The sequence below is a fragment of the Drosophila willistoni genome, assembly GCF_018902025.1.
Source record: "Drosophila willistoni isolate 14030-0811.24 chromosome 2L unlocalized genomic scaffold, UCI_dwil_1.1 Seg196, whole genome shotgun sequence".
In the NCBI taxonomy this organism is placed as follows: domain Eukaryota; kingdom Metazoa; phylum Arthropoda; class Insecta; order Diptera; family Drosophilidae; genus Drosophila; species Drosophila willistoni.
Window position 1 is genome coordinate 1,278,375 of NW_025814048.1, and position 14,296 is coordinate 1,292,670.

General features: G+C 37.3%; 3 protein-coding genes across 3 annotated transcripts; 2 read left to right on the top strand and 1 right to left on the bottom strand.

Annotated features, from left to right (window-relative positions):
- Positions 1-383: 383 nt before the first annotated feature.
- Positions 384-1,522, top strand: LOC6639647 (cuticle protein 16.5). Its single transcript, XM_002062747.3, has 3 exons — positions 384-743; positions 799-1,128; positions 1,188-1,522. The coding sequence occupies exons 1-3, from the start codon at positions 666-668 to the stop codon at positions 1,398-1,400; spliced, it is 621 nt and encodes a 206-aa protein (XP_002062783.2). The 5' UTR covers positions 384-665; the 3' UTR covers positions 1,401-1,522.
- LOC6639646 (neuronal acetylcholine receptor subunit beta-3) lies at positions 1,512-4,013 on the bottom strand. The gene is made up of 9 exons (XM_002062746.4): positions 3,536-4,013; positions 3,331-3,462; positions 3,128-3,280; positions 2,872-3,062; positions 2,705-2,811; positions 2,224-2,648; positions 2,021-2,161; positions 1,793-1,959; positions 1,512-1,726 (listed from the first exon to the last, which is right to left on the bottom strand). Exons 1-9 carry the CDS (start codon positions 3,834-3,836, stop codon positions 1,604-1,606), a joined length of 1,740 nt encoding a protein of 579 aa, XP_002062782.3. The 5' UTR covers positions 3,837-4,013; the 3' UTR covers positions 1,512-1,603.
- Positions 4,014-4,190: 177 nt separating this feature from the next.
- LOC6639645 (sprouty-related, EVH1 domain-containing protein 1) lies at positions 4,191-12,747 on the top strand. The gene is made up of 6 exons (XM_002062745.4): positions 4,191-4,756; positions 9,444-9,621; positions 9,686-9,854; positions 10,567-10,646; positions 10,717-10,792; positions 10,865-12,747. The coding sequence occupies exons 1-6, from the start codon at positions 4,740-4,742 to the stop codon at positions 11,653-11,655; spliced, it is 1,311 nt and encodes a 436-aa protein (XP_002062781.4). The 5' UTR covers positions 4,191-4,739; the 3' UTR covers positions 11,656-12,747.
- The last annotated feature ends 1,549 nt before the right edge of the window (positions 12,748-14,296 follow it).

Below are 14,296 nucleotides of genomic sequence, written 5' to 3' on the forward strand. Positions count from 1 at the left end.
GGCATTAACCTTATTAAGTTCATTTAAAAATTAACCGACTCTTAAAGTTCACATTTTTGAAAACCTTTGAAAAACTTTTTGAATTACTCTAATTTAAAAAAGACTTAAACAACTTTAAATAACCCGTGGACATTAATACTTGATTTTAAAATAAAAGACTTCCCAGATCATTTCTTGACGTTCTTTTAAATATAGAGGAACGTTCTAATTTATTATTACTGTTTTTTAAAGTATCAAAATGTTTTAAAAGGCTGTGTTAGGGAAGGAAAGTAATTATTAATGAAAATACTTCATTACTTTCACTTAACTACCAACAGTTTTAATAATTCCTCGTGATCTTAAGCTTTCTAAAACTTTTTAAGTGTACTTATTCTGTCAAAGGACTTTATTTCTTTCCTAAATTCAATTCATTATTATTTCAGTCTATTGTCTTCCATAAGACACACTTTTTAGGCCCAGTTTTGAGGCACTGTGCAGCCAGCAGATACTTCACAAATTAGTGTTGTTGGCCCGCTTAGTGTCCGAATGTTTACTTGATGCTGAGATCGAGATTCGTTGTCTGGCTGGCTATCTAGACGAGTCATCTGTCTGTCCGTTGTCTGCAGTTAGATGTTGGCTGTTGGCTGTCCAAGCACTCTTGGTGGTTGGACTATAAAAGTAACGCAATGCACGCAATCCATTTGCAGTTGCAGTTCTCATTCGAACCAAAGCGAATAATAAACCAAACCACGATGAAATTACTGGTAAGTGGAGCTGACGACATAATCCTGCGTTATCTATTCATCGACCATTCGTCAGATCCTTACCACACTCTTGGCAGTGGCGAGTGCTGCTCCAGGACTTCTGGACTACGGACATTCGGCACCAGCGATCAGCTATGGACATGCTGCTCCTGCCATTACCTATGCCGCCGCTGCTCCTGTAATTAAATCGTATGCAGCTCCGGCCATTACTTATGCAGCCCCGGCACCAATCATCAAGTCGTATGCTGCTCCTGCCATCAGCTATGCTGCCCCGGCTCCAATTATCAAATCGTATGCTGCTCCTGCCATTAGCTATGCCGCCCCCACACTTGTCAAATCCTATGCAGCTACTCCGGCGGCCACTAGCTACTCGCACTTCAGTTCGGTATGACTAGCAAAGTTTTGTTACTTCAAGACGAAATCATTGATCATTTCGTTTCACAGGTTGTTTCCCATGCCACACCCGTGATTAAGTCATATGCTGCTCCTGCTCTGGTCAAGTCGTATGCCGCTCCCGCCATTAGCTACGCTGCACCCGCCTTGGTCAAGTCCTATGCCGCTCCCGCCATTAGCTACGCTGCGCCCGCCTTGGTCAAGTCGTACGCTGCCCCAGCCATAACATTGGGAGGCTATGACCATGGCTATGGTTATCACTAAGCGAGGTGAGATGAGGATCGAGGATTAGCAGCAACAGCAACAGCAGTATGCACGTTTTCCCAATAGTATTCACTGTCCCAAAAGTAGTCGAATATATATTAAATGCAACGCTTCTTCTTTCACTCTTCACCGCACTTGATATTTATTTAAGTTCACAACAATTCTAATTTCTATTGCAAATAAAAGGAAAAACTTTCATTTTTTCAAATTTTTCCTATTACATTAATGACAATCAGCAGAATGCTAACAACGATGAAACTTAAATTGTTGAGTAATTTGGCCAAATGACGCCATGGTTTCTCCAGGACATCACAGTAATCCGTAGACTGAAAAACACCAAAGAAAACTTTATATGAGTCCCAAATTTTCAATGAATTTCATTCAAGACTTACATCCATGAAACGAAGACCCAGAATAAAGCGCAACGGATTCGAATTCAGGATACTTAGCAACCAGGATGGAGCCTTGGCTCGTGGGGGATAAAAGACCAGCCATATAATGGCAATGTGCAATAGATAACAATAAACAGTAATGAGCATAATATCCTGATAGGCCGCCACTACAAAAACAAGATGATCAAGTCAAAGGATAATCAAGAAAATGCTCGAAGAGGCTCTTACTCAATGGAGGAACATAGTGGGTCGAGGCATGACGGGTGAGTAGCATTAGACCCCAGGCGGTGATTAGAAAAACTATAAGTAACAAGGCACCCCGTCGATTTGAACGTATAAGAAATGCTAGAACTATAAAGATTTGACAACCTGCAAAAGATAGAAACAGATCATGAAAATTCGTCAAAGCATTGCCCATAGCTTCGGCTTACCAATCAATGGGACGGCAAAAACCAATTTGTAGAAACTACTATTCCGTTGCATGGTGAATTGTATGGCCACATCACCATTCATCGATTGCAGCATATATTTGGGGGTATAACGTCTAGATGAATCATTTGCCACATGAACTACGGCGATTTCCACAAAAGTCCAGGCTGATGGAGTATTCACATGTTCATTGGGGGACAGTGGACGCTGCTGTTGATCGTAGACTAATGATATAGTCGAACGATCTTCCACCTCCATGACACCGAGTTCAATATCACACATGACACGTTCATTTGGCCAATTACGAGCAGTATCCACGCACCAAGAGGTTATCTCCAGATTAGTGGCCAGCAGAGTGATATTTCCATTGGCATAGATTCTCAATTCATACCCTTTAAGGACACCACCCAGAGAATCCAAGGCTCCACTAAAAAAAAGCAAAGAATTTAACTCAAAAAACAAATTCTTAATCGTTTAACTTACTTTAAAACTGCCAATTGTGGGGCCCAGATCTGGAGATCGGGATGTTCAAACGATGTTAGATTGCCAAACTCTTCTGGCTTCCATATCAAACGTTCATCACGCCAATGCTGCAAGAGTTTAAGGTTTTATAAGGCCTTTCAATTGGTTTTGAGGCGTCTAGTTTATACCATCAAAAGTTGCATACGAGTTGTTAATAGAGCACTCGGCTGATCAAAGGCCAGAGAACGCATTTGGAAATGAAATTTTATGGAACTGAGATTGGCAGGCAAAGTGCTATTCTGACCGTTGATTATCAATAGATCCAACAACTCTTCTGCCTTTGTTTTCGCACGCTCCTCCTGATCTATGCTGTTGGTTCCTACAAAATGAAGAAGAAAGTGCATTAGGAAAATATAAAAATGGGAAATTGCTTTCCAAAATCACCTGAGTTATCAAATGGGCAGTCGTAAAACCACCGTGCACTGTTCGTCCCAAAGCTACTGAAACTTATATAGTTGATTTGCAAGGCGGCATCATCATGGTACCGCAGCAATGGCTCTTCTTTGAAACCCGGAATATATACTGATAAATCGCCATCTGTAAATATGCGAGATTAGCACCGATGCAATTAAGCAGGCAATCATTACCCTTTGTTTGAACAATTTCTATTGGTGTCGGCTCGTAATGCGATAACAAATGGTGATCCTGATTAGTCGAGACTCTGTGACTTCCAATCATGGTGCGAATGGCTGAGAATGTATTTCCACCAGCGCCAATGACTATCATGGACAATAGATAACGATTATAATGATTGAATTATAAAGTCCTTTGCATTCCATAATAAATCCTCACCGACTTCGTAGACTGCATCGTTGGGGCGTGGTCGATCTATTACGGTAAGCAGAATATGTGCATCCATATTGGCTATGACATAAAACTTCAAATGGAGCCGAGTATTGTCCGTGACATTGTTGTTATTGAGCTTGTTGACCTTGAAGAAATCATTGTACGCATATGACGTGGCAGTGATAAAATAGGTTTGGCACTGGTCCAACTGCGCAAAACTGATATTGTAACGACCCACAGATGCAACGCGTAGCGGAAACACAGTCAACATGCCAATGATAAGGCAACAAAAGCCGAGTTTTATCATTATTTTTATTTTGTTTCTGTTTTAGTCCGTCTGCTTTGGTTAGTGGTTTTATGTCAACTGAATCGGGACGCCGATAAACGGCAAACCAAAGCTTAAAGATGAGGCCGTACTTTAATCTTCTTCAAAGACTTTAAAATCCATAATTTATCGTATCAGTGTTAAGAAGGATCCACAACTTTTTAATTTAAGCGCCAAAGTTATTCTGAACATTTATTGCCGCCATCTATCACGCTCACTAGCGTGAGTAAGTTACTAAGACCCTTAGGAGTTTACTCAGTAGTGTAAAATGTGCCGATTACAGTGTTGTTTTCAACACTTGGTATTTCTCTTCTTCTTGAAAATGAAATCGATTGTGTTTTTGTGTGTATTGGGGAACACATATTTGGGGAAAAAAAGTGCTCTTCAATATTAAAATTTTTGCAAATAAAATGAAACAACAGCCAAGCAGAAAAGCAAAACAGAAAACTGTTTAAATTGTGCCAAAGAAATAATTGAAAAATAAAACGAAAAGTTAAACCCAAATGTAATAACAAATTAAAACGAAATACAGACCGCAGCAGCAAGTTTCAATCCAACCAGCTCCCCATAGCGCCTAGGCTCCAGCGCCCCACCAAACGAGAAGAAAAGAGAAGAAGCAGCAGCAGCCCCAGCACAGAAAACCAGAAAGAGGCAGGGAGAACGAGAGAAAGAGAGAGAGAGAGAAAGAAAAAGGAAAATCTTCATCACGACGTCTGCTGCTGTGTGTTGTTGTTGTTTTTGTTTTTTTGTGGAAAGTTTGTGCAGGCAGCAGATCTGAATGTCTTTATGCTTTAATCATGGTGTATTTTGCCACCATAAACAACAACAGCAACAACAACACCGACACTATACGCTGCTATATTAGAATCTTTCTGATTACAAACCATGACAGAACATGAAAGGTAAGAGACTTATTAAATGAGAGCAAACATTAAACTCGAAACTTTAAAGTCGAGCTTGACTCCACAAAACGGAGCAGAGTTGCCAGATAGCATGAAGTTAAAGCGAGACATGGCGTTCCCCCTGTCCCCACCCCTTCTCTTTCCCTACACCTGCCCCATTTCAACAGCCTCTCTGTCTTTTGGGGCTGTCTGTCTTAATTGTGTTTAATTTATTTTCATTTTTTGCAAATGCCTTTTCATTTAAGTTTTTTTTTTTGTTATATTCTTCCCCTTGAATGAAGGCGAGAGCCAAGCATGAATGAATGAAACTTGTGAGTCATTTTATTTGTCCATGCTCGGGGACTCTGGTTCTATTCTATTTGATTCTATATTCGCTTTTTTCTTTTGTTGTTGTTGTCGTTGGTTCTGGTCGGACGGTCAAGTCTCCACAGTGTCTGTCTGTCGCCACATTTAATGAATGAAATGGTACGCCAACGCCGTCGTCGCCACCAGAACCACAGGGTGAAGAAAGAGACAGAGTGGCGGGCGGGCAGACGGGCGGCCTCGATACGTTCTTTTCCCCTTCCCCCTTTAGAATCTAATTGTTTTCCTTTTGCCACTTGTAAAGCCAAATAGCGATACATAGATACATTGTATGTATGTAGGGTATATGCATGCATATCTCTGTATATGTATGTGTATGCGTATGTCTTTTATGTATCCTGTATTCCCTATACAGTGAGGCAAAATTGCAATTGAATTGCATGATGTCACTCTCATTGGTTTGTCTCTGTTTCTCTTAATTCTTTTTATTATTTTGTTTTATTTTCCTCCCATTTCCCTTAGTATTTACACCAGACACACACACACACACTCTCTCACATACATTTACACATCCAAGGTTGTTGTGTATAGTTTTCATTCATGTCTTGCCTCTTTTCATTCCGTTTCTATAATGAATTAATATACAAAAATGTCTTCATCATATAGAAAAAAAATAGGGTGCTCTTTAACAAGGCTTTTATAAAACATCAAGTCAAAAATAAGTTGGAATATTTTTTGATAAATATGAATAATAAATAAAAAGTCTAGGAAATATTTTAGAAATCATTTTTAAATAGTTTTACCTCTATCTTAAAAATCTCATAGAAAAACCTCTTCATGATGCTCACATTTTCGGATGAATGAAACATATTTTGAAATTTTTGGATTAAATGTTCTAAGAATTTTGACAAGTTAACGTAAAAAAGTTGTAAATTAAAAAGTTAACGTGAAATATTATTTACAAATTGCTAAACTATTTACTATTGAAAATTTGCAATAAACCAGTAAGGTCAAAAAACTTAAGATGAAGTATTCCACGAGGCGTATGAGTAATATTATTGAAAACTTTTTGAAGATATAACACATAAAGTAAACCAACGAGTGAAAAAACAACCATTTTTTAATTCGCTTTGTTCTCTACACTGTAAATCTTAATTTACATTGTGTACAACAAATTTGTTAGAAAAAAAATGTTTGTCAATCAAATTAAATAAACGTTGAATTCTCCTTTTAAATGTCTCGCCAATATTCCTACCATTATAAATGATAGTTATTTATTAATTTACAATGTTCAATATTAGTAATCTTAATACTTAAATAAACAAAAGGGTTTGACTACTAAGTAATAGGCTCTTTGATTCTCATAAAGGATATTTCTTGGTTATGATTTTCATTAGTTTTGTAAAATCGAAGAAAAGATTTAGAAAAGGATTCAAATAATATCATATCTGAAGATAGCCCATGGATTGGCTCGAATTAGCTTAAGTCAGAGTTATAGTCATATTCACACTCACTACTTCTACTTTTACTTTTACTCATATTCATATTCAGAAGCGACTTTAAGCAGCTACAACAACAGCAACAACGACAACTGCAAAATGACGCTGCTGGCGTTGGCGTTCTTTGAACAATAGACAAACGGGCCACACCAACTATTAACTATAAGAAAATATATACACACAATCTATATAGGTTTCATATATATGTATGTGTATGTGTGTAGTGAAACTTTTATTGTTGTCGCTATGTGGTTGAGTGGGTGGCTAAAAAACACCTACATATACATACATTCATTCATACAAACTGGAGCTCTAGCTGGCTGCCCTTTCTTTCATTTTCTTCTTCATTTCGTTTTTTTCTCTAATTTCCCACGCATGCGCCGTTTGTCCCCCCATATTATTTGCGAGAGCTGCTTCCACATAAGAAAGAAAGAAAGAAAAAAAAACCTAAAAATTTTTGATAGACTTTTAGTTTTTGCTTGAGGCAGGCTCTTGTTTCCCTCTCTCTCTCTCTAGCTCACTAACACTCCCGTTTTGCCTCTCTTATTCGTATATGTTTGATATATTCATTGTCATTGGAGTTGTTGGTATTTTTTTAATATTTTATTCTCATTGACAACACCCTTAAAAATCTATTTTTCTAGGTGGCAACTCCAAAAAAGAATGAATATCTGTTCTTCTTAGCCTCTCCTTTTGGGTTTTACGTGTGTGTGTGTGTGTGTGTGTGTGTGTGTGTGTGTGTGTGAGTGAGTGTGTGTGGCAACCCTGGGATTGGGGTTTTCATTCACCAAGTTTAGTTTATCCTTGGGCTGGCTGACGTTGTCGCCGTCGTTGCCGCCATTGCCTCACCTTGGTAAAGAGAGAGAGGCACCGAATGAATAGCAATGCAGTGCCTGGGCCAGCAGAGCAGTCAGTCCTTGACATGTCCTGTATGCAATGCGCGCGGCAACGGCGTCACCATCATCATCATCATCATTATTATAATAGCCATAAGCCAACATCGTCATCATCCATTTATCCTCATCATCGTCGTGTTGGTCGTCGTCGTTGTCGTTTATTCATTCTGTAAAATTGACGAAACTAGGACAAGTGTATACACACACACACACAGGCACACACACCCAAAAAAGGAGTTGCTCAACAACTATCGCTCTCTCTTTCTGTGTCTTTCCCTTCCCTTCTTCCCTTAAAGCTTTTTTCATTGAGTAACTCCGCAGGACACAAAACAAGAAACTCCAAAAAGGCAGACAGAGAAGCAACAGCAGAAGCAACACAAAAAAACAAAAAAATCCAATGTTGAAACTTCTGCGCAGGTTGCTGCTTGGACTGGTTTCGTGCCCTGGAATAGTCCCTATGTATGTGTGTGATTGTGTATCGTATGTGTGTGTGTGTGTGTTGCCCCATTCATAAGGCTTGAGAAATGGAGTTGCTGTCGGTAGCCTTCCTCCGCCCTCTTGCCACAATTGTCAAGAATGAATCTACCAAGCCGGAAGTTGTAATACATGCAAGACACACACACACACACACACACACCTCTCTATTGTGTGTGTGTGTGTATTTTTAAATCGAAGGACTTGTTGTTGTTGTTGGAGTTTTATTTTTAGTCAAACATTAGCTTAGGGTGGATGAAATCAGCCTCTTTTTTTTTTTTTTTTGCTACTCATCGTATATGGCTTCCAAAAAAAAAAACACAAAAAATTGAATTAGCCAAATTAGTGACACTTTTAAGTTATCCAGCCAAACGAGAAGATATAGAGCCAAGACAATGTCCTTGCTCGACCACAGTCGCTGCCAAACATTCTCAATAGCAATATTATAATAATGGCAACATCGGCTGCCTACACCAAACTAAGTTTAAAACGTCGATCGAGCAGGTAATTTGTGATATAGTGTATACAGAGTCTTTCAGTTCAAGTGGTTCAAGATTGTTAAGGAAATTTTCTTTTAGCCACTTTGCTTAGTTTCATTAACCTCTAGCAGGAATTTTTAACATTGTAATATGTTCAAAATTATGTAAGTGTTTAAATTTCAGATCCTTTAGGGTTCTAACTTTCTATATACCATCTCAAAGTATGGTCAATCCTGGCAAAGCCTTTGTTTTTTTTATATGGATAGTAATTAATACGGGTGTAGAACGATTTTGTGCTCTAATTATACAAGTTTTATTGACTTTTTTTAGACCTAAAAAAATCTTCTTTAATATAATCTTACATAAAATACACAAGATTTGAAAAGTTTATATATGTATGTTTTCGAGAACGGTTCTTAAAAAAGCTTTGAATACTACAACTATTTAACTACATTTAACTACAAAGGTTAAAAATTATGGATGTTTATTCCATAAAATATGTTATAGGCCGGAAAAGTTTTATTTTTCATTAAATCTATAGCTTCCTTACTAATTCAACAATTTTCTACAAACAAGGTTTGCTTCGAGGATTATTTTTTACCGAAAGAACATTTCGAAATTTATTTATCCGTTTCAAAAAGCGAATTCATGAACTGCTTTTTCATATTTCTTTTTGCATATTTTAAGTTACAAACCGTTTTGATATAGTTCCTATATTTTTAATTCGGAAAGTCTTTAAAGCTAGCATTAAAACTTTTGTTAGATAACTTAACTTTCACATAAAATTGAAATTGATTTTTTTTCGACCTTGTAGACTGAGTGTTTAAAACATTTATATTACCCTACATTATTCTGAGACCTTCAATAATTTAAATATATTTAAACTTATAAATAATTATAATAACTAACCTTATATGAATAGTTTGGGATGGAAAAAGCACTAGGTCCGAAGCTTTTGGCTAAATCTTTCAATTTACTTAACTCAATTCTTATACTTGTACTAATATTTGAATCATTGTTCTTTTTTTCTTTACAGCGACTTTTTAGTTACAGTACGCGCACAGGTAATGACTAGAGACGAGAGTACCGAGGGCTGGCTCCCGCTGGCCGGGGGTGGCCTGGCAAATGTTTCCATACGTAAACGTGCCAGGCTATCCCCATTGGCATCGGGTCATGACTACATCATCTATGGGCAGAGAATCTCCGATCAGAGTGTAAGCTCTCGTGCATTATAATATTGTCCTAGATACAAATAATAATATGCCACTTCTATTGCAGGTTATATTGAGCTGTATCATCAATCGTGATCTTAAGTATTACAAAGTAATGCCAACATTTCATCATTGGCGCGCTGGCAAACAGCGGAATGGCCTCACATTTCAAACGGCCGCCGATGCGCGAGCCTTTGATAAGGGCGTGCTGCGTGCTTATAATGAACTAATTGATGGTAAAATCTTAATCCTAGAAAGAAATCACTCCATTCAGTTCTCCATCACTCACCCACTAGTTGCATGCCTAGTAAAACGCTTTCATTTGTCATCTGCTTCTCTTTAATGTTTAACTTCTACTTTGCTCTTACTACTTTATAATAGTCCAGTCTAGTTTTAGTTTTAGTTTAGTTTAGTTTAGCCCTCCTCTTCGTCCTCCGTTCACCAAAAATGTCCCAACTGTAGCCTTCTTTGCTTACGTTTACTAATCAAAACCAAAACTTTTTCGTATATCTTATATGCTCTACTCGCAAAACAAAATCAAAAACAAATAATTATTCCATTGGAATTTTTGCAATTTGTTGTTGTCTACTGCTAAAAATAAATCGAAACAAAAATTCCAATTTAAAATCTTAACAAAAAAAAAAAATAAAAATCAAATTGGTAAGTGTTTTAGAGAGGAATTAATTTCTAAAAACCAAAATTAAATCCTAGGATTTGTGCTAGTTGAAACTTATTAAAATAACTAAAATTCCCAGCACATATCTAAGAAATTAGTTGACACAAACAATTTTTATAATGGGCTTTTAAAACACTCTATTTAAAACTTTCAATGTTCTTTTCCACTTTAAAAGCTTTTAAATCATAATACGCTTTGTGTCTGAAGTTTTTGTTAAACATTCTTTCAATATGCATATGTATTTAAATTCAATTTCTATATATTTTCTATAGGACTGGCCAAATCGAATCCCACTATTATATGCCCACCATTGACCAAATACGATTCGGTTGGTGAAGATGATGTATTCATGGTAAGCACACTAAAGTCCTTAAGGATGTATATAAACTTGATTGTAAACATTATGTTCTTTATTTGCATAGACCCTAGACTTACCTGTGGAAAGCGAAAGTTTACAAAAAATACATTCAAGCCCAGAGGGCAGCGAAAAAAGTCACAGTAAGTTAAGGAACTTCTGTTTCTCAATGGACGGAATTCTAATGCCTATTCAATTCGATTTTATTTCTTTAGAGAGCGTCAGCGATCGCCATAAGGATAGCTATAGCAACAATTCCGATTCAGAGAAGCTACCTGCAGCGACCATACACTACATATCGACGGACAAAACTACAACAACGGCCACAACAACAGCAACAGATGCCCCACCACCCACAGCCGCACCACCGCCGGCATCTGCCGCCGCGGCTGGTCAGATTGCACCCAGCGAGAACTACTCGTATGTGACTCTAACATCAGTGCATCATGAATACAATTATCCGGTGGTGGAGCAGCCGGTGGGTGCACAAGTTTTGAACGCTCGCCGGGAATCGATTAGCGCTTTAAAGAAGCGCAATGCTTTGGAAGCGGCCCAGGCCATGGCAGCGGCCCAGACAGTGGCCACAGCTGGCGGTGGTGGTGGTTGTGGTGGAAAGCCCTTGCATAAGCCAAATGTTTCGGATATACTCAAGAAGGAGACACGCCTGCGTTGTCGCTACTGTCACGAATTGTATAGCGAGGAGTTCAATCGACGTGGTGTATGCGAGTTTGCTCCGGATCCGTTTCGCAGTGGCTATGAGTGCATCTCGGGAATGGGTTGTGCCCGTTGCATGATCTATCATTGCATGAGCGATGCCGAGGGCGAGACGGCACAGCATCCCTGCGAGTGCAGCGTTAGCGAGGCCGGTTGCACCAAACGCTGGCTGGGCCTGGCGCTGCTATCCCTGTTCGTGCCCTGCTTGTGGTGTTATCCGCCATTGCGGGCCTGCCACTGGATGGGCATCCATTGCGGCATTTGCGGTGGTCAGCATAAACCGCATGTCTGACATTTGGAGGCCAGATTGCAAGGACAGTACGATGACGACCCCAGGCCCAGAAGCGAACCACCACCACCACCACCAATCCTCCACCACCAACAATTCCAATTCCAACACCAATGCCAATTTAAAAAGAATAATAATGACCACCACCAGCATCCGGATGCGGATCAAAGCAACTACAGGCGCCAGCTGTGGCGTCTCAAGCAGCGTCAATCCCAAACGCAAACCCAATCTGAGCGGCACTTTTACAACTGGGAGCTGTCACATAGTTTGGGAGCTCCCCAAGAACCGCCGCCATATCTAATGCAGCAGCAGCATCAGCAGCAGCCACTGCATCCTTTGGGTAATAAGGCGGCGCAAAATGATTACGGACGTTTATTGTTCTAGAAGAGATCACAAGTTTACGCTTCAGTTTGCTTATTCTTCAAAAAAGTGATTTAAAGAGTCTCTTTTTTCGAAGGGCTTAGAAATGAAAATGCATTTTCCACTTGTTGTTTATCCCCCATTTTTTTTTTTTCAATTTTCGGTTTTTACACAACCCTAAGCACTTTTGGAAAAGAGCTCTTCAACGTTCGAATTCTACGATATGAAACAATGCAATTCGAATAGACACAACTTGTTTCGTGTTTTTCAATTGCATTGTTTCATTTCGTATGACTTTTAACATTTCTCTAGTATACTCCATTTGAATTTTTGCCATAATTTATTGTATATATTTAAATGCATGAGAAGCATCAGAGGATTTTATGATTGTATTCGATATGTTTTATAATCGTTTTAGTTTTTTACCCCTGCGAATCACAAAGTATGCCGATCGTACAAAGTATTCCTAATTTACCTCCATTCATATTCTGCAAATCTTCTGTTATGGGAATCGCCGATTCCGTATCAATAGAATATAGTTATCCGTTAAAGGCATTGCCAAATATATTGTCAATAGCTCGGCAGGAATAAGAAGATTAATTTAAAAGATTATAATGACTTAAACTGGTTTATAAACTGAACAATATTGTTAATTTTCCGACATTCTAGGTATCGGGCAGTACAAATTTATTTGCACGGGTATATAACTTCGGCATGATCGATTTTAATCCGGCCCTCTGGTTTCTAATTGTAATTTATATAAGTTTTAATTATAGTTTTTTTGTATAAAGCAACCTAAAAACAAAAGAAAAAAAAACAACAACCAACCAGGCTATTTTGTTTCTCTATTTTTTTCCTGTTTGTTGTAATTATTAAATTATTTAGGATTTCGAATTTTCATTTGCTACTTTACAAAACAATTGTTTATAAACCTTGTTCTTGTTTTAGTTATATATATTTATATATAAATGTGTCTATTTTTTTATATTTTGTTTGTTTAAACAATTCGAAATTGGAGAACAGTATTACAGCCTAGGCAAAGGCAATGAAGAGAAAGAGTTATATATATAAATATAGAAATCGAAATCTATGTAACGAAACAAAATGAAGTTAAATGCGATTTTCTGTAGGCGCTCAAACAAAACTAAAGAAAGAAAAGTAAAAAAAGAAACAAAAATATTGACAACTCAAAGCGCAAATGCAAAGAAACTCACACACAAAATACACAAAAACAAAAAGAATTACTAAAACAAAATGAAATAGTTAATGACATAAATGTAAAACACAACCAGACACACACACTCACAAACACATAAACACAAAGGAAAACTTAATCCTAAGAATTGCAAATTGTTTAAACAACTTAGTGCGAAAAACCGCCAACTTCCAGGCTTAATATTTTGGCCAGTTCAATGAACTCGCCAAGCGAATTCACTTCCAACTTGTTTAGTTATCGAAAATTGTTAATAACTTTTATGTTGAATTTAAGCAAAAAGAATGTTTTTGACTCTTCTTAGGGCTCATGAAGATTCAAAATATTTCTTTTGAACCACTGCAAATGAAAAATAATTAATTTTGAAAATTTATTTCTAATACATAGTAAAATGAACAAAATGAAAACAAAACGAAATGAGTTAAGAGTGGTCAAGAGACTTAGCCTGGAGGTTTCTGACAGCTTTTTGCAAACCAAAACAAAATATAAAAAAAGGAAAAAAACAATTTGTGATTTGAAATCGATGAAACAGAAAGCAAATGCTAGAAGTTTTGATAATTTAAAAAATTATCAAAAATCCCAAGGCATTTGAACAAATTTAAGTGTTTTCAACAAACTCATATATGCAGCTATATATATATATATATTTATATATATATAAATATAATAATAATAAATAATAAAAAAAAACAGAGCATTAATTTATTTCTTACTATATAATTATTGTTGTACTTGTACTAAGTCAGTGAGAAAGTGAGCAAATGAAAAATGGAAAGAAAGAAAAATCATATAAAAGAAACAAAAAAAAATCGCATATTTATTCAAAAATAAGCAAAGGTTGTGCAAAAACACATTAAGATATAAAAACAAACAAACACAAAAAGTGGGCAATTGTTAGTAACAAAATGCAGAACCGAAACCCCCCCTCCTATCTACCTACCTGTCCCGACCCCCGACATCATCACCTTGCTCTCGGCTGGGAATCCCCCAGCATTACATTTTTGTCCCCAAAACTAAAAAGAAAGTAAAAAAATATAAAAAAACACTCAACAACAAGAAGTACAAAATGTT